At 32.7% G+C, this 25,433-nt stretch overlaps 1 protein-coding gene and 1 long non-coding RNA gene across 2 annotated transcripts in view; both read right to left on the minus strand.

Moving 5' to 3' along the window:
• Nucleotides 1–523: 523 nt before the first annotated feature.
• LOC139496437 (uncharacterized) overlaps nucleotides 524–25,433 on the minus strand; it is a 292,128-nt gene continuing 267,218 nt past the window's right edge. Inside the window, exon 6 of the long non-coding RNA XR_011657660.1 lies at nucleotides 524–594. This is a non-coding gene — a long non-coding RNA (uncharacterized lncRNA). The remainder of the gene's footprint in view (nucleotides 595–25,433) is intronic.
• LOC139496436 (uncharacterized) lies at nucleotides 2,263–6,651 on the minus strand. Its single transcript, XM_071285032.1, has 5 exons — nucleotides 6,522–6,651; nucleotides 3,180–3,269; nucleotides 2,863–2,922; nucleotides 2,549–2,614; nucleotides 2,263–2,297 (listed from the first exon to the last, which is right to left on the minus strand). Exons 1-5 carry the CDS (start codon nucleotides 6,583–6,585, stop codon nucleotides 2,275–2,277), a joined length of 303 nt encoding a protein of 100 aa, XP_071141133.1. The 5' UTR covers nucleotides 6,586–6,651; the 3' UTR covers nucleotides 2,263–2,274.

The following is a 25,433-nucleotide window of genomic DNA, read 5'->3' on the forward strand; positions in this document are numbered from 1 at the left end:
GCCAGTCACATACTTATACAATCAAAATAAGAAGATGTGGTATTATAACGAATGTTGCAAGTATCCACTAGAGACATGAATGACATAGACGCAAATATACATCACACCAATGGCATTTCACTATAAGAAAAAACTCATATCACATTACAAGCTATGAAAGGATCCGACATGACAAATGGAAACAATCTCAAACGACCAAATCAACGGCGTGTCATAGATTTATGTACAAAATAAACGAAAAGCAAATATAGTACAAAACAAGAAAACGACAACCTGATTGCAGCATGAAATCATGCATGAAATCATGCTAATGATTTTTTCACAGCCACATGTCGAACTAGGCAGGATTGGACATGTTTGTGAATATCCAAACCCCTCTTTACAATCTCTTACATTCTTCCCCGTCATTCCCACGTCCCCTTACCCCTGTCCAACTCCTCATTATTTAGTCCCGATTAAATCAGTAGACAAAGATTCGGATGAAATGGGATTTGGCAGAAAATAATGCTTTACAAGTATACATTTTTGTTTGAGATTTATTATAACGATATGTTCTTCTTGTCTTTTCATTATCGTCATGGTGATTAGGCAAACCTGCAATGAACGAAATAAGATATGAGTTATATGTATGGAGATGCTATAATTTTCATAAATTTAAATCAACAAATTAAGTTTTAGGACATATTAAGCTTTAGAACATATTAAGTGTTACTGGTAAAGGACTGGACTTACTCTTTTAATGCATATAGAAAACAAGGTCGGATAGATGTATTCAAAGTTGGTGTATGATCATGTTTTGTTTTGTTAACAACAAGGCAGTTTAAGTCCGTAACCGTTAAAGAAATCGACAAATTTATTTTCACAAATGGTTCGTTAAATTTTCAAAATGTTTTTATCAAATTTTAGTGGAAACGATAACGAGACTCTATATGACAGTTATTTCCCCTTTAGTATTTGACATGAGTGGTATATACACCCATGAAGCGTAAGTGATAGAGATCTGGGTCAGTATGCTTAATGAATTTTCCATAGGCGTTAATGTTAACATTTTCTTCTGTTAGCTCAGTCCATATTGTAAACTTGGATATGTATGATAGCTCGTTTCGAAGCTGAGACATTTTCACATGTGTGGTTAAATGTTCGGGGTACGAAGTGTGATTCATTTTTCTGTAAATTACCACATCCCGAAAATCATTTCGTGATGCGGTTCCTCGCGGTAAAGAGTCCCTTTTTTCACACAATAAGTTCTTTGAAAATTTAATATTTTTTATACATTTAATAACTCCATAGTTTTTACACATTTATTCTATGATCCTCTACTTTAATTTAATATTTTTTATACATTTAATAACTCCATAGTTTTTACACATTTATTCTATGGTCCTCTACTTTAATTTAATATTTTTTATACATTTAATAACTCCATAGTTTTTACACATTTATTCTATGGTCCTCTACGTTAATTTAATATTTTTTATACATTTAATAACTCCATAGTTTTTACACATTTATTCTATGGTCCTCTACTTTAATTTAATATTTTTTATACATTTAATAACTCCATAGTTTTTATACATTTAATAGCTCCATAGTTTTTACACATTTATTTTATGGTCCTCTACTTTAATTTAATATTTTTTTTATACATTTAATAACTCCATAGTTTTTACACATTTATTCTATGGTCCTCTACTTTAATTTAATATTTTTTATACATTTAATAACTCCATAGTTTTTACACATTTATTCTATGGCCCTCTACTTTAATTTAATATTTTTTATACATTTAATAACTCCATAGTCTTTACACATTTATTCTATTTAATAACTCCATAGTTTTTATACATTTATTCTATGGTCCTCTTCTTTCATAATCAACACAAATGGTGCATTATGGATTCGGTCCATCCGGGTATTTTGATTTTGGGTCATTGGTCCACCTTAAGAATAATGGTGTCAAGGTCAAATGACAAGGTCATTTTCTAAATTTTGGACCTTGCTTTCATGTGTGTGCATCTTATTTTCTACAAAAAGTAATAGTAATTACTGGTTATTGTAAATCATACTTGTACAATGTATTCATATGGATATTTTATTTAATTGTACAATTTAAATGAATTTAATTTCCTCAGACATATGCATTGTGTTAAGTATGTTGGTGGTCTTCGGCCTTATGCTCTTTGGTCTGGTTGTTGTCTCTTTGACACATTCCCCATTTCCATTATCAATTGTACGATTCAAATATTATTTGAATAAACATACCTTGAAACCAGCTTAAATTCTTGTTCCACAAACAGCTTCAAATAGAAATTTTCAAATATCATTCTTAAAACGTCAATCATTTTTCATTAAATCTATAGATATTTTATGAAGATTTATCTATTTTTTTAACAATTTTATTATGTTACCAATAGAAATATAACATTTCAAACATAATTCTAATAGGGCAAACATTTTAGCATTGCAATTATAAAGATTGAACTAGTAACAATTTTAAAATGTTATTGCAAGAAACATTACGATTCAAATATCATTTTAATATTCATACTTTGAGCACGTAAATCGGCTGCGGCACAGGCAGGGGTTACTGCCAACGCATTTGGAAGACACACACCTTCAAAGAGAATATTTTCAATATCAGTCTTACAATATCAAACATTTTGTCATTAAATCTATGAAGATTAAACTATTGTTCACACAATTTCGAAATGTTATCATTATAAAAATATTAAATTTCAAAAATAATTCTAGTAGAGTGAAAGTTTTAGCATTGAAGTTATTAAGATTAAACTATTATTGTACTAATTTCAAAATGTTATTAAAACAAATATTACGATTTAGATATCATTTTACTAATCATACTTTGAGCAGCGGTAGCGGCTGCGACACAGGCTGCAGCTAAAGTTCTTCTTCTACCATTTCCTTGAAATAGAAAAATGCCATTATTTTTTTCACAAGGACAAAAAAATTCATTAAACTGTAAAGATTGTATCAAGATTGAACTCTTATTTTAACAATTTCAAAATGTTACCATTTGAAAAAAATATAATATTTCTAACAAAACTCTAATTGGGCAAATAAATTGCCATCAAAATAATACAGATTGAACAATTATTCTAACAATTTAAAATGTTAACACTACAAATATTATTATATGAATATCATTTTAATAAACATACTAAGAAAGGCGGCAGCAGCTGCGGCAGGGTTTGCGGCAGGGGTTGCTGTTGGCCAACGGGTTCCTCCATAATATCTTCTTCCACCCCAACCTTGAAATACAATAATTCAAATATCATTATTTCAATGTCAAATATTTTTCTATTTAAATTATTAAGATTGTATTAAGATTAAATTATTATTATAACAATTTTAAAATTTCACCAATACAGGTATAATGAGCCAAATGTAATTCTAACGAGCAAACATTTTAGAAAAGTTCCAAAATGTTACCATTACAATATATTGATTCATGCCTAATTTTCATAGAATGTATGATAAGTTAAATTTTTTTTATCAATATTTATATCGTGGAGTTTTATGATATTGTAACTGCAATTCCAAATAAATTTAAAAGTAAGATAGATGCCAGTTCTATACCCGACAATATTGAAAATTAATTGGTAGATAAATCTCAATAGAACAACAACTATTACTTTTCTATACATTATTTTTGTAGGATTATAAAAAAGTGACTATGTCTTCATGTGTTAATTGGGAACTACTTTCTAATATGCAGATTATCGATTTAAATTTTATAAAAAATATCCCCTCCATATAAAGGACTTCTGGTTTTCTAAAAAAACAATACATTGTGGTAATTACTGAACCATCAATACATTGTGGTAATTACTGAACCATCACTACACTGTATACACTTAAAATTAATAATAATAATAAAACTCTTGTATCTCAATGTGTGCAAAGTGCAACCCACTATCCGTAGCGAAATTGTCATGCTATTATTGTTGTCAAAGTACAACCCACTATCCGTAGCGAAATTGTCATGCTATTATTGTTGTACCTCAATGTGTGCAAAGTACAACCCACTATCCGTAGCGAAATTGTCATGCTATTATTGTTGTCAAAGTACAACCCACTATCCGTAGCGAAATTGTCATGCTATTATTGTTGTCAAAGTACAACCCACTATCCGTAGCGAAATTGTCATGCTATTATTGTTGTCAAAGTACAACCCACTATCCGTAGCGAAATTGTCATGCTATTATTGTTGCATTTTGTAGACTTTCCCTTGATACTGAATCGGCTTATCGCTCTACAATACGTGGGTAGAATAAATTTGACCCAAAAATTCGCAGTGTCGACTCAATTTCTAAATTTAAGAAAGAATTGAAGAACGATGGTCTACTAAGTATAGTTGAAACGTTTTTTTTGTTGTTCGGCCCGAGGAAATTGAATATTATCGTAACGCAATTGCGATGCTCCACTTTATTCTTAAATTATGACCTTTTTCGAGCTAGTATTATAAATGATCCTTCTTGCCAATGTGGATCAGATATTGAGAATGTCCATCATTACTTCTTCGTTTGTCCCAAATAAACTTGATGTAGAAAATCTTAACTGGCTTTCCGAAAACTTTGTTTTAGATACAAAACTATTAATTTGCGGAATTTTGGAACTTTCGAAAGAACAAAATATTCAATTTTCAAAAACATATTAAATATTTCATCAAAAGGTCAAACAGATTTTTTTTACCTTCATAAAGTGTTATTGATAATGACACGTAACATCATTAACATAATCATCAACACCCACGTCTTCATCACAGAATTATATGACTTTTCAAACTTTCTTTTTCTTTTTCTCTCTCCCTTTCTTCTTTTTTTTACCTATGAAAGCTTGTATTTATATTCTATAAACTGTTTGCTTTAAATGCATGCTCATTATACTATAATTGTGTTTATTTATAATGTATTATGGAGAAGACTTCATAAGTATGATTTAATTGTGTATAATCCATTTTGCTTTAATTCACCAAATAGAATATGTTTAAACTAAACTTAAAGATAGTGAGATGTGGTATAATTGCCTATGAGATAATTATCCACCAGAGATTAAATGAAATGGATGTAAGCAATTATAGGCAACCGTATGGCCTTCAACAAGGAGGAAAAAAAAAGATACCATAGGGTCAGCTATAAAAGGGCCTGAGATGAAAAATATGAAACAATTCAATTGAATAGTATAAACGGCCTAATTTTAACAAAAAAACAAACAAAAACAAATATTACAAACATTAACCAACGACCACCGCTGTACTACAGGCTCCTGAATTTAGAGAGGCTCATAGATAATGTGGCGGGGTTTAACATATTTGTGAGTCCTCCACCCTCCCCTTACCAATGCCTGTTATTTCATGAGCAGACATTCGCATGTACATAAAATTCTACCATGTAATTTATTTTTATTTATATGCAAGACTATGCACTTTTTTGTTTAGAAATCAGAGAAAAAATATTTTACGTGTTTTTGGAATATAATGTTCTGGCTATCCATAACAGACTGGGTTAGATTAGAAATAATTATATGGCTGTCTTTTATCACAAATGAAATAAATGCTTGCTGTGTCTGGTAGTAAAACAAATATTGTGTTTCCATTAAAATACTTTATATTCAAAAGTAGATCTAACAACTCATTGCCTCCATTGTTGGATAGAATATTTTAGATCTTGGAAACAATGGAAAACACTCTGTTTATGTACAAAAACTTTAGCAACATTTCATTAAGTATGTTTGGTACTCTGTTTCAATTTAACAAGCTTTTTTAAAGACTGTTATGAATTAATAGAATTAAAATAAAGGAACTAAAAATAAGAAAAAATGAAGGGTCCTTGTGCTTGTTTTCGAGATATTAACCTTTGAATTTGGCTGGAAATGATTTTCTTTAAATGTTTAATACATTTCCCATTGGCACCTTTTTTCTTTCAAAAACTATGAAAAAATAAAAAGAATTTTATAAGATTTTCAAATATGGATTTTAAACTATATGTTATAAACCTATGCAGACTAAAGAAGGGGCATTTTTTTTAAAAGCACTACATAGACATAACAAGAGAATTTGGAATACAAGGCAAAAACTCAAAATCAAGTACAGCGAACATTCTTAACCATATCAATTGTAATATATTTTCTTATTTCATTATAACTTCATAAATTTAAAAAGTGTTTCTTAATATTCATGATATCTGATTCTGTATTTTGTAATGTCTCATGTTTCATAAAAACTAAAACACCAAAAATACCGAAATCCGAGCAAATTGAAAAAGGAAAGTCCTGTACAATTGGCAAAATCCACATCTCATATAAGGAGGAAACAACTGCCATATTCCTGACTTGGTGGAGGCATTGAAATTCAATTTATTTGGATAGAAAGCTTTTCCTCCGGCTATCCATCTTTACACAAAACTTACAAGCTTCTTACGTTGAGTTGATTTTAAATCTTTGCCTTTTCCATGTTTTCCGTGATTTTTCTGGAAATGTATACGAACAGATTAAAAACTTACTTTCTATCGCTGGAACAAATAACATCCCAATAAGAACTGCTATGATAAGAATTAATGATTTCATCGTTAACGCTTTTACTTATTCAATTTAAAACATTTATGATTTGTATCAACTGACAGCAGTATATATGTATAGTTAAATCATGTGGTACATGACGTATTGTTTAAGAAACATTAAAATATAATACATGACGACCAATCAGATAATTACATTCATATTGACAGAGTTTGACAATCTTATTTGTTGTTAAAACGATTTTCGGTTTTTGTTCATTGTTTATTCAAGTGGAACACTAGTCTTTCTCTCGTTAACAATGCTACATATGTTTACAAAACGAAAGTAGACAAAGTCAAAGTTAGGTGACAGTTTTAATCGTAACTGAAAATATAGGAAAACTACACAATTATAATAAAATCTTTAAATGAAATTGGTAACTTCATACGATTTTAGTCACAATACAAAAGAAGGATACATAGTATGATTGTCAATGAGACAACTCTCCATACAAATTCCGTGTGATTTACTTTCGACTTCACATATTTCTTGATTGATTGGTGTTTAACGCCTCTCAGCACTATTGTGATATTTCATGATGGTCAATTATTATGGGTTGCGGTTGCCAGGGTGCTCGGAGAGAACCAAAGACCTTCCGCAGGAAAAATGACAACCATAGTCAATAATTAAGATTTTAGTCGAGCGCACTTGCCACGTTAGGGGTTCGAAATCAGAACCTCAGTGTTAACAGTAATTGCAAAAGATCAAAGGTTAATTAAACAGCAAAAGGAAAAAAAAAATGTTTATTAAAATATGGTAACTGTCATCTTTTCAATGTGTTTGTCTATAATAAACACAATAGTTATAGTTACATATTACTTCGGTATACTAAGACCACATGATAATGCCATCATTTTCATTATATTTTACTATTTTTAATCAAATATTAGATATTTTTTCAGTAAATATATGTAAAATATAGCTTTTAATCAGATACTCTTGAATATTTTCAAGTGTTTTACGTTTATTATTGTATCATTTTCAAATTTATGATACTGATATACTTTTATAAGGTTTCAATAATCTTACTTGAAATGAAATTTCAACCAGTTTCGCCGATTGTCTAGCTGCAGATACAAACATTTCTATTGCGTATCCATATTGTACCACAAATGAATGGTTTAAATAATATATCGGACAATATTCTCGCAAAACAGGGGCATATCTTAACTCTGATTAAGATCACAAAAACACATTTTGTAATATTACACGTCCAGGGAACCAGTGTGATATAGTATGCAAAGGATTGTTTAATATTTTATCACATACATGGAAAATGTATAGATTTGAAAGGAAGTGAATGTCAATGTATCATGTTTATAAAAACGTTAAAACATCTTACTAAAAGCTCTTGAAATTGAAGAATTTTACACACATTGATGAGTTTATTAATATGTCTGATATAAGTGATAAAAGGATTGTGTATATCGAAAATCGATAATCTGAAATAAAAATGCACGGGCTTCCCAGTAGGGACTTTGATTGTATTGGTAATTTTTCACACTTCCTAGACATGTTTGTAAAATCCCTTTTCACACATCGTTATCCCAAGGTTAAAATGAGTTTACTTTAATTTAAATATTAATGACAAGAAATGAATATCAGATGATTTTGGCAGGTTTCGCTGCTTTGCACAAAATGTAAGAAGAATGAAGCCGTAATGACAATTTGTAAGACACAATTCAAAAATATCATGTTGGGGGTTAGTAAATTTTAAAGGGGGTTCATGACGCGTTAATGGTGACGTCATCTATTAATATTGTTGTGTTTCATTGTTTATTTTTCAACATAACGCAGCAGAAAAAGTCCAGCGTGCGATAAATTCGTTATACGGTTAACTACTGACCCCCTACGGACCATAAAATCCATAGGGGATTCGGCCTCCGAGTTTTATTTACCCTCTATGGATCCGTAGGGGGTCAGTAGCGAACCATATAACTTATAGTATTAGCTAAATTCATAATAATTTGTATATTAAGGCAATAAATTCCCCTATGGTATATACGTTACACAGAATCGGATCACCTATGATTTTAAATGCCTAAATAAAGACAACAGTCATAAATCGATAGAGAGAAAACCAATCCGGGTTACAAACTAAAACCGAGGGGAAACATCAACTATAAGAGGAAGACAAAGGAACAACAATAACACTGAAGTGCAACAAAAACAAACGCAAACATACAAAGAAACGAACTATTTGAAAACAACCTGCCATATTCCTTACTTGGTACACTACATTTTAAAAACAAATGTTGGGTTGAACCTGGTTGTATGGCAAGCCAAACCTCCCGCTTATATGACAATGTTAAAACATATCGCTAAAATGACAACACTACGTGACGGAAATACAGCACAAACCCACGCAAAAACACTCATCACAGAGAAACGCAGACACAAATAATATAATAGTCTACATAACATGCAAACCGCAGAACAACAACAACAACGACAGACACCACAGGACATCACAAACAGTGACGCACTTACGTAACGAACATTAAATCACGAACTTTACACAATTATTTTCACAATACTTGTCATTTCATGACAATGATGGCATTTAAAGGCTATTTTATTAAACAGTTGAACTACAAACGATAAGACCTAACACATTATTCAACCGAAACCATAACAGAAACATAAAAAAAAATACATCAATGTTCAAAATACCGAGACACGTCGTATAGCAATGCAATTTTATACTCTTTCGAGCGTCCCTGATGGGTCTTATGTAGACGAAACGCGCATCTGACGATCTTTGATAGGTTTATCCATATGTCTGATAAAAGTAATAGAAGAATGGTGTATACAGAAATGGTAAATAATTTTAAATATAGACACACAGGCTTCATGGTAAAGATTCACGTTTCAAGACATGTTTGTGACAATTTCATTTTTTTCTTTTCTTGGGCTCTTTTTTTAACATAATCTATATAATCATGATCATGATCACAAGAAAAAAACCCATATAAGACTGATTGACAGTTTTTGTGTTTTGCACAAAATGTAAGACGTTTGAAGCCTTTATGGTAATATGTTAGAGTAAATGCACAAATATAGATACTGATATTTGACAGATTTATATCAAATGAACATATGAAGGATGCCATTGCAATGTATTAGCAAGATTTATAATACATTTTGATTTTAACTTCAAGGGTCACTGAATGATCTTATCTCAACTTTCCCTTCGGTATCTCGGAGCACTCATGATTTTGAATGCCTACGGTAAACCTTTTTTGGTATGTTCGATGTCTTGTAATCTATGTCCTTGTCCCTCTACTTATCGAGGTAATTTCATATTATTCTATATTTCTTTTTGAGGGGATGATATTTTTAACAGTCTTTATTTGCGTTGATTTTGTAATGAAATACTATTCACAGAGCCAAATTAATTGACGTGGATCTTTGTAATTTTGTCATATATTCGTTGATTCGTTGTAGCATAACTTCCGTTGTGTCAAATAAGAGAAAAACACAAGTGTAAATCTCAAAATATAGATTGTATGTATTTGTAGAGAATGATGTATGTACGTAGCAACAGATGCATACATATAAGTTGAATAACTTACCAATAGGTTGAAGGTGCCTTGTACTTTTAATGATTTTATTAGTGAATTTAAATACATTCCAGACACTTGTGTTACAACAACTTATTCCTTGAACATTTAATCAATAAGAACTTTAATATATACTGTCTGATGTGTAATAGTTAGATGCATATATAAAAGTTGAGTAACTAACCATTAGTTCACTGCCCCCTTGGACTTTTAGTCAATTTTTAAACTTCATACGTACTTTTGAAACAACTGTTTGAAAATTACTTTATCATCTATACAATAATATGATGTTGTTAGACACAAAAATTAACAAAGGTGATCAAGGTACGTAAACCTTCATGATCGAAAGAGTTTAACGTGAAAATATTTTCCGATTGAGAAGATATAAAACAAATGATAATCGAGTATATAATGACAGAGTCAGTACAATTTGATGCATGACTCACTGGCGTCAACGTGATGATCGTAACTGCAGTTACGATCATCCCAATATGGCGGACACAAATATAGGGATATTTTAGAAGGCTGATTTCTCCACTTTAACAGCTTATTTTCAGATTTGTTTTATATCAAGAAAAATCGTTATAAGCATTGCCGTTGAATGCGTTTTTCATAAGTTACAGAAAAACAACCAGAAGAACGAAAATCGAGATTCAAAAAATCACGATGATGATCGTAACTTCGTCTACAGATGATCGTAACTTCGACTTGTTTTTATAAAAAGATGATCGTAACTCAAAATTTACGAATGTTTTTTTCTATTAAATGAACACACTATTTAGCAGTCACGATAAAAAAAAAACATTATTTTAAAATCAAATAAAGAATAAATGAAAACCGCTATTCTAAAAAGAAATGACATAAGGGGGATTAGCAGACTTATACGCAAATGTCCCCAACATTATTTGTTTATAAGTAATTAAGTTAACATTAAAAATGAATTTACGTGGACATGAAGTTGATATAAATATCATTCTCATAATACAGTTTAAGAATACAGACCAAAACTTTCACTGAATAAAGTAAAGGAGGGCATGAAGTTACATTTTTTTGATGACTTTCTATCGGTTTTAAATTGTTACCTGGTCTTGGTTTTTCTTAATCAAACTATGACTATTAAAAATTGGAAGACTACAGAGGTGGACTTCGAGGGAGGGTCAAGGTGCTCGCATCACCTTTTTGTGGGAAATTTGGTTGATTGTATAGGGAATCAATGAAGCATGACTGTAGCGGGCCTACTCTTAGGCAGCCAGCCCCCAATCCCTTTTTGAAAATCTCTGGATACGCCGCTGAACTACTGTTGCCTATATTTACCATGGGTTGACTATTTATGTAAAGAAGGAAAAGTTAAAATAGATGGTATACACGTTCATGTTAGATTTTTCAAGCTACAACTTATTACATTTATACGGTATATGACATGTATCATTGAAGTAGGTCGCAGAAGTTGTGTTGAACCAAACATATCAATAAGGGATCTACCATAAGGGGGAATGTTTGGAAAAAGGCAGGACATGAGATTTGAGTAAAAAAAGGCCGTATGACAATTTATGTAAATTAAATCAGGATGAAAAAAAGGAGGACCGAATAGAGTAAAAATAAAAACACAGGATAGAGAGTTCAACAAAAAAAATGCAGGACAAAATTATGCATCCTAGCCCCTCCCCCAAAATAAAAATCAAATAGTAGCTCCCTTTATTGACGGTTTCACTGTTGTTTTTTTTTATTATTCAACAGATATGATTTCACTTCTTAATGCTTTATTTTTCCAACCTCTCCCTTAAAAATCGTAAATCTGTTAATAAAAGAAACTATAAAGTCTGAATTCCCCAAAAATACCAGATCCCCGAAAGTTACTATTGTCCTTATAAAGTGTAGAAAAAAAATCCTCAATTTTAACAAACTGGTCATTAATATGAACTGTCCAATACCTTATTTATATAAAATATATGAAATCAATATAAAGCTGTTAAACCCCGATGCATTTTAATATTGAACTAGATAAATAAGAAATACCAAATCTCGCGAAGTCATAATCATTTGTGCACTTACCAATAGGACGTTATCCTCCCCTCAGTGATCGTTCCTCATTATTATCACAATATCAACTGATAACGTACGTTTTGTCGCATACTAGACAGCTTTATTTGTCCTTATTTATCAGAAAATGCTTCGTTGGAACAGACAGTTACGATCATCTTAAGTACAAGTTACGATCATTGTTTATAAAAATAAATAAAATTTACGATCATCATTGTGATTTTTTGTATCTCGATTTTCATTCTTCTTGTTGCTTTTCCATCCAGTCCGAAAACATATTTCATTTGCAATGCTTATAAAGATGTTTCTTGAAATAATACATATCTGAAAATAACCTGTTAAAGTGGAGAAATCAGCCTTATAAAATTTCTCTATATTTGTGTCCACCATATTTGGATGATCGTAACTGCAGTTACGATCATCACGTTGACGCCAGTGATGACTAAAACTTAATTTGCTTATCTATGGATTAGCCCGGGTTGTTTAAAAAAAAAAATAGACCCATCGTTCTGACAGAAAATAACTACAAATAGGAATATCTATGGATTTTAATGTTAATACCTAGAGCGAACCGTTGTTGCATGTTAACTGTCTAAATATGCATTCGAAATTTGACAGCACGTACAAATCTAAGTATTCATGACAAGAAATAAATACAAGACTTTGTTTTCAGGTTTTGATGTTTTGCACAAAATATAAGAATGTGAAACCCTAAGGTAGTATTGTATTTCTCCATCTTGGATTTTAAATAACAGAGAACCTAAGGTCCAGATATTCAATGAAATTAGCAAAATTTGATGAGGAATGCAGATAACTGATGTGAATTTTCATTTAAAAAAATATATTTTTAAGATTTTAACTTATAAATATTAATATTTTTACAAGCGTAGAGATATTTTTAATTGATTTTTAATGTTTTTAAATTGGTATTTTAACCCCTTCACATTCCGCCAAATTGGACGTAACCTTATGAAAAGACACTATCAAAGTTCAATCGCATATAGAATTCGCAATGAAGCTCAAACAAAGATCGTTTTGGGTCCAGTTGAAAGATAAATAATCAAATATTTCAAAACAATTAATATATCAGAAATTTTGTCTTTTGAAGTCACGTGTTAACTGTCCAAAAGTCACGTGACTTGCGGAAAAAAAATGAAAAAATACAAAGTTCTTGCGAAAAAGGTCGTGTGGAAACTTTTTTATGGGCTAATAGGATGTAGTTTTGGTGTCAAAGCAATGGCCTTAGTCTGATAGAAACAGTAAAGTTGCCATTATGGTATAGTTGGTGGAAATATGTGCTATTTGCCTTCAACGACTTCTGTACGTAAACAAATGTCAAAGATTCAATACTTTACGCAAGATAGTTGCCCAAAAACATAGCGCGAACAGGTTAAGTGGAGGTTACTCTGAACTAGTGCATTTTCTGAAGGAATCTACATGAAATTTTGCTATATTATATTTTAGTCGGAAACAAAAAACGTACGGTGACCCTATCTTTTCTTTTGATATTCACAAAGCATTTTCTAAAAGTTATCTTTTCGTATTTTATTTTACAATTCTTTCATTTAGTTTAGTTCTAATCACATAATGATGTTTTTCCTGTATAATCCATACAAAATGTGTCACTTTGTCACAACTTATAGCTTGAGAAAATGCTCGGTGACCTATCTTGTTTGTTATATTTATGAACATACCGCAATATATACTACATTTTGACAAAGTAAAAACAAATTCTTTCATTTAAAATTTATACTCCCATACCACCTTAAAAGCGATTTGTAAGACATAAATCAATAATATATACTGATGTTCGAGATTATGTCTTATGATAAACGAAGAATGGCGTTGGAGTGTATTAGATAGACTGATAAAAGATACTAATTTTTCACTTCAAGGGGTCAAAACAAGACTTAATCATAACTTCTCCTACAGTTTACTGGTATGACTTAAACATAATCTTATAACCCATGATCATGAATGCATAGGATACACTTTTCTTTGTAAGCTTACTGTCTTGAAGTATATGTTATTGTCGAGCTACATTTCTCTGTAATTTTATATTATTCGAATTTTTAATTTTACAGAGGAGTATTTTTAAACAGTTTGTATTTACATTGATTTCAAATGAACCTCTTATTCACAGACCACAATTAATTGACGTGAATCTATGTAATTTTTCCTTATATCCGTCGATTCTTTGTAGCAATACCTCCCTGGTGTCAAAGAAGAGAACAAGACTAGTATAAAACTGAAATATGGATTTTATGTATTGTGAAATATGTTATCCACTGTTTCATGTTTATAGTGACAGATGCATACGTTAATGCTGAATAAATTACGAAAATGGCGTTGCTTCCTTGTAATTTTAATGAATTAATTAGTCAATTTGTAAATGTCCTACGTACTTTTGTAACAACTGTTGAAAATAATTTTGCCATGTATACAATTATAAGTTGTCTAGACACAAACATGACAAAAGTGCGCAACGTACGTCAACCATTATGCCCGAAAGAGTTAAAAGTGAAAATGTTTTCATAGAAAACAAATGATAATCGAGTATATAATAACAGAGTTAAGTACCAATTTGTCTAATAATCAGGCAGTGGTGAAAACAAGGCAAACAAAAATCCACTCAAGTTGACACGTCTCAGTCCTTACAGCTGAAAGGACGTGCTGGATCAGCTCCTAATTACCTGTGGGCTACAACATGTTACGCTGGTCAGATTGTTCAACGACAAACTAGCTTATGATGTTACCTTACTAGTAGACCCGCGGTAGCGACACTCTGAAATCAATTGTGGATGGGTGAATGTCATATGCTGTCAAGACGTCCGAGGGCTATGTGTATTTAGCTTCTTGCAGGTTGCAGTCATTTACTACAGAGTCAATGATTCATCTACCAACAACACATCGCTGTGGTTAGCGGGATGCCCAGCTGATCAACCTGCCCCTGAAAACAGCCGTTGTAAAGTAAAAGAAACAGCAAAATAGTCAACAAAAGAAAAACAACTCACCAAAACCAAGATGGTGGCCTATATATGGCGTCCTCACCTGTTCCTGACCCTACGCATCAAAATATGACAGAGCTCACAAAACGCCTTCCGGCACCGAGCCTACCGTGTGAGGGCTGAAAAGCCAGTCAAGGTCGTTAACACTTACATTTATTTATGTTCAATTTGTATAATGGTGCACGAATATGACATTCATTTCCTTTTCCTGTTCTGGTAATTCAAGACATAATTTGGTTGAAATGCACTAGAAATTAACAAATAAAGGGGGAGCTTACTATGTAATTTTCTATCATTCTAACCAAAAGTTATCTAGAGATTTCGTGAATTTCCAGACAACCAGAAACGAAAGACCTACCATTTCTAACTCAGGAGGAGAGTAACTTCAAAATAGAAAGGTTAGGTCTGTGGGTTGTTTTCGGTCATTACAAAGACTGGCACTTCATAAAGATGCATGACTAAAACGTAATCTGCTCATCCATTGATTTAAATGTTAGTGCCTAGATCAAACCGTTGTTGCATGTTCTCTGTCTAAATATGCAGTTGCATATTAAGTATGTAGAATCGAGAACGAAAACGGGGAATGTGTCAAAAGGACAACAACCCGATCAAAGAGAAGAAAAAAGTCAAAGGCCACCAACGGGTCTTCAACACAGCGAGAAAATCCCGCAACCGGAGACGGACTTCAGCTGGAACTGAAACAATAAATGTGTGCCAATACTATTGCTTCTCTCTGAAATTCCATGTAACTATTTCACATTGATCAAAAAGGGATGTTGACATTTTATTGAACAGCCCTTTTTGTTAGGAGGTCTTTTACTGTCAATATTAACTTAATCATTGAACTTTTACTGACTTACAAGTTACAAACCGTCAAAAACACAAGAAAAGCACACACAAAAACACTTGCAGAAGGTTTATTCCCCTGAATTGGACGAGTCTAAATATGTCAACTCAAATGATAGTTAAACAGTACTCAGACTGATATAGACAAATAACAGTTACCTTATTGCATTGAAAACGGCCCGATTAAATGGCATTACAACTATTAATTACTTATATTTTTAGCAATACAATAACATCATAGGATAGTTTTATAAAATTAAGGGGTAAATCTATATTTTTATTCCAAATTTTCATTATTACGATTTTACATTTTATTAATGAGGAAATCAAAACTTTATACAGAACTCATTTACAACTGACCAGTGAATGTTTTGCACAAAAATTCTTGATATGTATATTTGATGTTTTTAATCTATCAGTAATCATATAATAGATTCGTAAAGACCAGACCAAATGAAAACAGTTAGTAAACTGTTCATACAATTAGCTATTTTAACAGCTTGTTTCACAACTTCTAATCGAACAGACCTAGATGCATAAGGTCCTTCACAATGTTCGGGTAAATGTTCCTTTTGGTTTGGATTCTGTAATTTTCCCATACTACGTTACATGAGAAAACGAAATAATAAGAGTTGTCAGTTCAGTCCAATTTATTAATAAAGCGTGTTTTTATTGATATATAAACTTTGCATTTAAACTCCAGTGAATAAAATCGTATTAGATAGCCCAAATGTAACATCTTTAGCATCAAGTTATGTAGGATTGAGTGGCTCGATCAAAACGTGTATAGATGAGATATATATAGGCTGGTCATCATTCTTAAATTGAAATACACTGTACTATATGAAAGAAAAAAACCACGTTCATTTTAGTCGTTCGTCATTGTTATGTAGTCATTAATAAATTTTAAAACCATAAAAAAATGCACTATTATTGAGTGATTTAAATGGAAATGTTCCGTTATAACATTATAGAATCTTGTCTTCGTGTACTATATACATGGAATAATTTATGGAGTTGATTGATTATTGTTTGCTTTACGTCCAGTGGCAAATAGTTCATGCATGTTCATAACGAGAACATACAATGTTTAAATACAATAGGTAGGTCTTGCAATAAGAAGTCGACAGTTAGGTTGGACGTGAAACTTGGAATACAACTGAAATTAGAGGGTATATATAATAAGCGGAGAAATTCGCAACAGCTGGCCATGACCGGCTACATACTGTGGATTCATTTATTTTCGTGGGTATCAATTATCGTGGATTGCTGAAAACTTGCATATTCGTGGATATTTGATTTCGTGGTTTTGACAATCTCTGTATACTAAGCCTATTAAAAATATGTATTTCGTTGAACATTTGATTTCGTGGTTAACCTGTACCCACGAAACCCACGAAAATTGGTAATCAACGAGTAAAAATGAATCCACAGTTCACGCCCCTTATATAATTGGCGCAAGAGTTTCTAATTTGCAGAGAGCACTGATCCATGAAATCTATTCTGAAGTCGGTCATTCATATTTACGTGTAGTTTCAAATATCATTTCACGCATCTGATTTAGGTTAGATACGTTTAGCTCGCTTGGTTCGAATCCCGACCGGGTCAAACAAAGACTTTAACATTATTTTTGGTATTTGCTGTTTCAACGCTAAACTAGCGGCATTTAAGAGTACTTACTTGCTGGCTCGGAGTCAGATATGTTTTCAGGTAGGGTGACTGTTCTTACTACGAACTAATTTCTTTTGAACTTATGCGTTAAAACACCGACTGAGCGTGTCGGTCTAGTACAAGCAGGGTTAATACTCATATTCTACATTTTGTATTCATGCACAATCGTCCTGAATATTCATTTAAGTTGCCGCGGGACGTCATTCATTATCATCATTTTTGTTATCGTTAAGGAAGTGTTTTTCTTCTGCTGGTCTATATTACACTTCCATTTATTTCCACTGATCGAAGTTAAAAAAGGGCAGGTAATATTTCAACCAAACACTTGTGCCTGTTGGGATATCTTTAACGGTAATTAATATCTAAGCAATGTGCCTTTGGGGATACCTTTGACGGTAAATAGTATTATATTAACTCTGTATTTTTATACTACCGCAAAAATTAAAAAAATTGTTGGTCGTATATTGGTATAATGTTGGTGACGACGACCCCGAAGACATTTGGTTTTCGCACTCTAACTTTAGTAAGAGTAAAATATAAATCTATGAAATTTAAACACAAGGTTTATGACCATAAAAGGAAGGTTGGGATTGATTTTGGAAGTTTTAGTCCCAACAGTGCAGGAATTAGGGGCCAAAAACAGATCCCAAATAAGCATTTTTCTTGGTTTTTGCACAATGACTTTAGTATAAGTTAATAGTCAGAAATCTATGAAATTTTAACACAAGGTTTATGACCTCAAAAGGAAGGTTTGGAATTGATTTAAGGAGTTTTTTGTCCAAACGAATTAGGGGCCAAAAGGGTTCAAATTTAAACTTTGTTTGATTTCATCAAAAAATAAATTAATGCGGTTCTTTGATATGCCAAATCTAACCGTGTATTCAGATTCTTCATTTTTGGTCCTGTTTTAAAATTGGTCTACATTAAGGTCCAAAGGGTCCAAAATTAAACATAGCTTGATTTTAACAAAAATTGAATTATTGGGGTTCTTTGATATGCTGAATCTAAACATGCACTTAGATTTTTGATTATGGTCCCAGTTTTCAAGTTGGTCCAAATCGGGGTCCAAAATTATTTTTTAAGTATTGTGCAATAGCAAGAAATTTTTATTTGCACAGTATTGTGCAATAGCAAGAAATTTTCAATTGCACAGTATTGTGCAATAGGATGAAATTTTCAATTGCACAGTATTGCGTAATAGCAAGAAATCTTCAATTGCACAGTATTTTGCAATAGCAAGACATCTTCAATTGCACAGTATTGCGCAATAGCAAGACATATCTAATTGCACAATATTGCGCAATAGCAAGAAATATTCAATTGCACACTATTGTCCCGTTTTTAAATTGGTCTACATTGAGGTCCAAAGGGTAAAAAAACTTTGTTTGATTTCAACAAAAAATGAATATATGGGGTTCTTCAATATGCTGAATCTAACCATGTATTAAGATTTTAAATATTTGGGCCCGGTTATCAAATTGGTCCACATTGAGGTCTAAAATTCTAAAATTGAACATTATTTAATTTCATCAAAAAGTGAATTCTTGGGGTTCTATGATATGCTGATTCTAACCATGTATTTATATTTTGGATATTTGACCATCACAGGTAAATGTCCAATTTAAAAGTTTTAAGTTTTTAAGTTTAAAATCTTAGACCACATTCATTTTGTGTCAGAAACCTATGTTGTGTCAACTATTTAATCACAATCCAAATTAAGAGCTGTATCAAGCTTAAATGTTGTGTCCATACTTGCTTCAACTGTTGGGTTCGACCTCTGTGGTCGTATTTAGCTGCGCCCTGCGGAGCATCTGTTTAAGTCATGGGACGATTTGAGCTTATTATTCTGTATACACATCTTTCTATAACAAAACACTATATTGACTCTTAATATTTGAATTTTTCTGTGTCGTTGGGTTGCTGTCGCATTAATATATACTTTTTAAGTCTGCCAATTGATATTTTATCGTATGTTTTTCTTTGTTGTGATGCTATGGTATTGTTTCAGAAAAAGGGAGAAGGTTTGGATCCATTAAAACGTTTAATCCCGCTGCAAATGTTTGCACATGTCCTAAGTCAGGAATCTGATGTACAGTAGTTGTCGTTTGTTTATGTAATATATACGTGTTTTTCGTTTCTCGTTTTGTTTATATAGATAAGACCGTTGGTTTTCCCGTTTGAATGGTTTTACACTAGTAATTTTGGGGCCCTTTATAGCTTGTTGTTCGGTGTGAGCCAAGGCTCCGTGTTGAAGGCCGTACTTTAACCTATAATGGTTTACTTTTTAAATTGTTATTTGTATGGAGAGTTGTCTCATTGGCACTCACACCACATCTTCCTATATCTATTTTATCTCAAAACCAAATGATTGACTTGGGTATAGGAATATTGACATCTCTGGACCTCTCCCGTCAGACTGTATACCCTAGATTGCTAAAGGATGCGTCCGATTTAGCTGTTCAAATGTATAAATACGCAGCTTCGTTCGGTCGAAAAAAAAAAGAAATGTCGTATATCCGATGCCTGGTGTAGTGAGAGTTTCACGCTATCTATACGTTAAAGACCCTTTTGAAAAACCCTTTGAGTGGGTAATACGATCTACATAAACGCCTGGAAAACAAACATAAAGGCAACTACAAAAATGTAACCATAAGAGTGAATATCTTCCCCAAGCACCGCCCAAGCATGGCCATTGGGGTATATTATGAATCTTTACTTCAAATATGTGAACGTAAGCCAAACAAATATTTAATCGACCACTTCCCCCAATAGCCACACGCCAATATTGACCATACCAACCTCGGATATTTTCACCCTAGGGACCAGACTGAGCATATAATTGGTCTATACAATGTGTCATTTTCATTGTTAAGGCCTTGGCTAACTTTAATCTGTGTTTTCCAACATAAATAGGTGCTTTATTATGGAGAAAACACGATAAACCATCATAAAAGCCTAGAAAACCAATATAAAGGCAACTACCCATAAGAGTGACCATCTTCCCCCACCACCGCTCAGGTATGCCACTGGGGTATATTATAGCTAAAATTAATGCGTAGGGTGTCTACTACATGTCTGAATCTTTATTTATAGTAAAATATGTGAACGTAAGCCAAAACAATATTTAATCGACCACTACCCCCAATTTGGATAGCCACACGCCAATATTTACCATACCAACCCCGGATATTTTCACCCTAGGGACCAAACTGATCATATTATTGGTCTATACAAGGTACCATTTTCATCGTAAAGGCCTTGGCTAACTTTAAGATGTGTTTTCCAACATAAATAGGTGCTTCATTATGGATAACGATAAACCATCATAAAAGCCTAGAAAACCAACATAAAGGCAACTACTTATAAAAAAGGGACGAAAGATATCGAAGGGTCAGTCAAACTCATAAATCTAAAACAAACTGCCAACGCCATGGCTAAAAATGAAAAAGACAAACAGAAAAACAATAGTACACATGACACAACATAGAACACTAAAGAATAAACAACACGAACCCCACCAAAAACTAGGGGTGATCTCAGGTGCTCCGGAAGGGTAAGCAGATCCTGCTCCACATGTGGCACCCGTCGTGTTGCTTATGTGATTACAAATCCGGTAAATAGTCTAATTCGGTAGGTTACATTCATGAAAGAGAAGGGGATTGTAGTTACGACGTTAGGAACATATCCGATATCATTTGTGAAACGGTTATTCCATAACGATCAACCAACTCGTGATGGCGTCCGTAAAATTTACGAAGGGATGATTTCAACTTCACCATTTGGAACTCTTGGTTTAATAGCTTCCTTGTGAGCAGTAACCCTCTATCAAGAAAATCATGATAGGAAATGCAAACACGGGAATATCATATCAATTGGGAGATATATACCCCGTATGCAGGTGCTTCTGGAATGTTGCTACTTAGAAATGGAAAGTTCACAATTGGAAAGCTGAAATCATCTCTTTTGTCGTAAAGTTTTGTTTTCAACCGACCCTCATTGTCAATTTCTAGATGTAAGTCAAGATATGAAGCCGACCTAACTGTATCTGTAGTATCCTTTATCTCCAATTCGATGGGATAGATACGTTCCACATAGTCACCAAATTTTGAATTGTTAAGTGAAAGAACGTCATCTATATAGCGAAAAGTAGAGTTAAAGGATATTGTTAACTTCTTATCTTTCTTCCTAAGAAGTTCCTGCATGAAGTCAGCCTCATAATAATAAAGCAACAAGTCGGCAAGTAGAGGCACAATTTGTTCCCATTGGGATGCCGACAGTCTGTTGAAAAACACGTCCTCCGAACGTTACAAATATGTTGTCAATCAAGAAATCAAGCATCTTAATAATATCGGTTTCAGAGAATTTTTTGTTTGAATCAGAGTGATTCTTAACAAAGTATGATTTATCCCTCCCTAAGACAAGATACTTGTATCTACGTTGGCCATTCTTTTTTATGAAGCAAAGTAATACCAACTCTTTCAATTTGTCTTTTAGTTTGGAATGTGGAATACTTGTGTAAAGAGCAGAAAAGTCAAATGTTTTAATACTGTTACAAGATGAAAGAGAGTTAGATTGTATGTACTCTAAAAGATCTTTGGAATTTTTAAGTATCCACATCTGATTCACGCCACCTCTAGAATAGGCAGTTTCACAATAACTTTGCAGCCCGTCTTTGATTGCTGATAAAATAGATGTTAATAATTTAGAAAGAGTTTTCGTGGAGCACTTGGAAGACCCAGCAATATACCGTTGTTTGTAAGGACACTTATGTAGTTTAGGTATCCAATACAGTGATGGAAAATCCAGTTCTTCATCTTTGGTTGAAATACCAAAGGAACAAAGAACAGACCTATGATTATCCAGGATTTCCTCTTTGGTAAGTGTCGTGAGGGTATATGTTGAGTTTCCAAATGAATTGTCTATACCTAATTCGTTTATCAAGCAATTAATGTAGTGACTTTTACAGACAAAAACGATGTTATTTGGGGCTTTGTCTGCGGGGACAACAACATATGTATCATGGAGGTCGGATAAGTGCTTAGCAACATTTGGGTCTTTAAAGATTGACGTAGCATGGGCATTGATGGACCCATTCAGTTTCTTAATTCTGATTTGTATTAACGACCTCACTGCCTTAATCCATTCGGATAGAGTGTCTACGTCTTCCTTTTCACGTTTAGCCCATTGCCTGGCATAATCCTCGACTGAATCCATCAAAATTTCATCGATATTTCGGACCTTTCGATAACACATTTCGTAGAAAAGTGTAATTAACAATGTTAAGGTCACCGGTAATAACGTGGCCAGCAGAATTATATGAGAATTGGGAACTAGCACAAGTGCAATCAGGAGGTTTAGACTTGAAGTCGTCAATATCGAGATTCTGCAAAACGCGTTTGTAATTGAAATTTTTTGTTGCAATAGGTTTGGTATAGGTATAAGAAATTATTGGTACAGACTGGTCTTCGAAATAAGGAGGTATTTTCGATTGAACTAATTTATGATGAAGGATATTGTCTAGGTTGACTCCATCGAGACCTTTGTTGGCAAAGGAAAGATTTAGAAAAGATCTTTTCTCTTTTTCATCTTTTCCAATGTGAACTGGCTTGAAAAGAGTGTAAACCAACTAAATTAAATTGTTATTATAACTGTATAATTGCAGACTTCTTTCACCAGTCTGAGGGAACTTGAGATTACTATTTTAACACTCTGTATAATTGCAGACTTCTTTCACCAGTCTGAGGGAACTTGAGATTACTATTATAACACTGTGTATAATTGCAGACTTCTTTCACCAGTCTGAGGGAACTTGAGATTACTATTATAACACTCTGTATAATTGCAGAGTTCTTTCACCAGTCTGAGGGAACTTGTACTTTAACCCATAATGGATTACTTTTTAAATTGTTATTTGTATGGAGAGTTGTCTCATTGGATTAGATTACTATTAAAACTGTATAATTGCAGACTTCTTTCACCAGTCTGAGGGAACTTGAGATTACTATTATAACACTCTGTATAATTGCAGACTTCTTTCACCAGTCTGAGGGAACTTGAGATTACTATTATAACACTCTGTATAATCGCAGACTTCTTTCACCAGTCTGAGGGAACTTGAGATTTCTATTATAACACTCTGTATAATTGCAGACTTCTTTCACCAGTCTGAGGGAACTTGAGATTACTATTATAAAACTCTGTATAATTGCAGACTTCTTTCACCAGTCTGATGGAACTTGAGATTACTATTATAACACTCTGTATAATTGCAGACTTTTTCACCAGTCAGAGGGAACTTGAGATTACTATTATAACACTGTGTATAATTGCAAACTTCTTTCAACAGTTTGTGGGAACTTGAGATTACTATTATAACACTCTGTATAATTCAAAACTTCTTTCACCAGTCAGAGGGAACTTGCTATTACTATTATAACACTCTGTATAATTCAAAACTTCTTTCACCAGTCTGAGGGAACTTGAGATTACTATTATAACACTCTGTATAATTACAGACTTCTTTCACCAGTCAGAGGGAACTTGAGATTACTATTAAAACTGTATAATTGCAGACTTCTTTCACCAGTCTGAGGGAACTTGAGATTACTATATATAACACTCTGTATAATTACAGACTTCTTTCACCAGTCTGAGGGAACTTGAGATTACTATTAAAACTGTATAATTGCAGACTTTTTTCACCAGTCTGAGGGAACTTGAGATTACTATTATAACACTCTGTATAATTGCAGACTCCTTTCACCAGTCTGAGTGAACTTTAGATTACTATTATAACACTCTGTATAATTGCAGACTTCTTTCACCAGTCTGAGGGAACTTGAGATTACTATTATAACACTGTGTATAATTACAGACTTCTTTCACCAGTCTGAGGGAACTTGAGATTACTATTAAAACTGTATAATTGCAGACTTCTTTCACCAGTCTGAGGGAACTTGAGATTACTATTTTAACACATTGTATAATTGCAAACTTCTTTCAACAGTTTGAGGGAACTTGAGATTACTATTATAACACTCTGTATAATTGCAGACTTCTTTCACCAGTCTGAGGGAACTTGAGATTACTATTAAAACTGTATAATTGCAGACTTCTTTCACCAGTCTGAGGGAACTTGAGATTACTATTATAACACTGTGTATAATTACAGACTTCTTTCACCAGTCTGAGGGAACTTGAGATTACTATTAAAACTGTATAATTGCAGACTTCTTTCACCAGTCTGAGGGAACTTGAGATTACTATTTTAACACATTGTATAATTGCAAACTTCTTTCAACAGTTTGAGGGAACTTGAGATTACTATTATAACACTCTGTATAATTACAGACTTCTTTCACCAGTCTGAGGGAACTTGAGATTACTATTAAAACTGTATAATTGCAGACTTCTTTCACCAGTCTAAGGGAACTTGAGATTACTATTATAACACTCTGTATAATTGCAGACTTCCTTCACCAGTCTGAGGGAACTTGAGATTACTATTATAACACTGTGTATAATTGCAGACTTCTTTCACCAGTCTGAGGGAACTTTAGATTACTATTATAACACTCTGTATAATTGCAGACTTCTTTCACCAGTCTGAGGGAACTTGAGATTACTATTTTAACACTCTGTATAATTGCAGACATCTTTCACCAGTCTGAGGGAACTTGAGATTACTTTTATAACTGTATAATTGCAGACTTCTTTCACCAGTCTGAGG

This window comes from Mytilus edulis, chromosome 11 (genome assembly GCF_963676685.1).
Source record: "Mytilus edulis chromosome 11, xbMytEdul2.2, whole genome shotgun sequence".
NCBI lineage: Eukaryota > Metazoa > Mollusca > Bivalvia > Mytilida > Mytilidae > Mytilus > Mytilus edulis.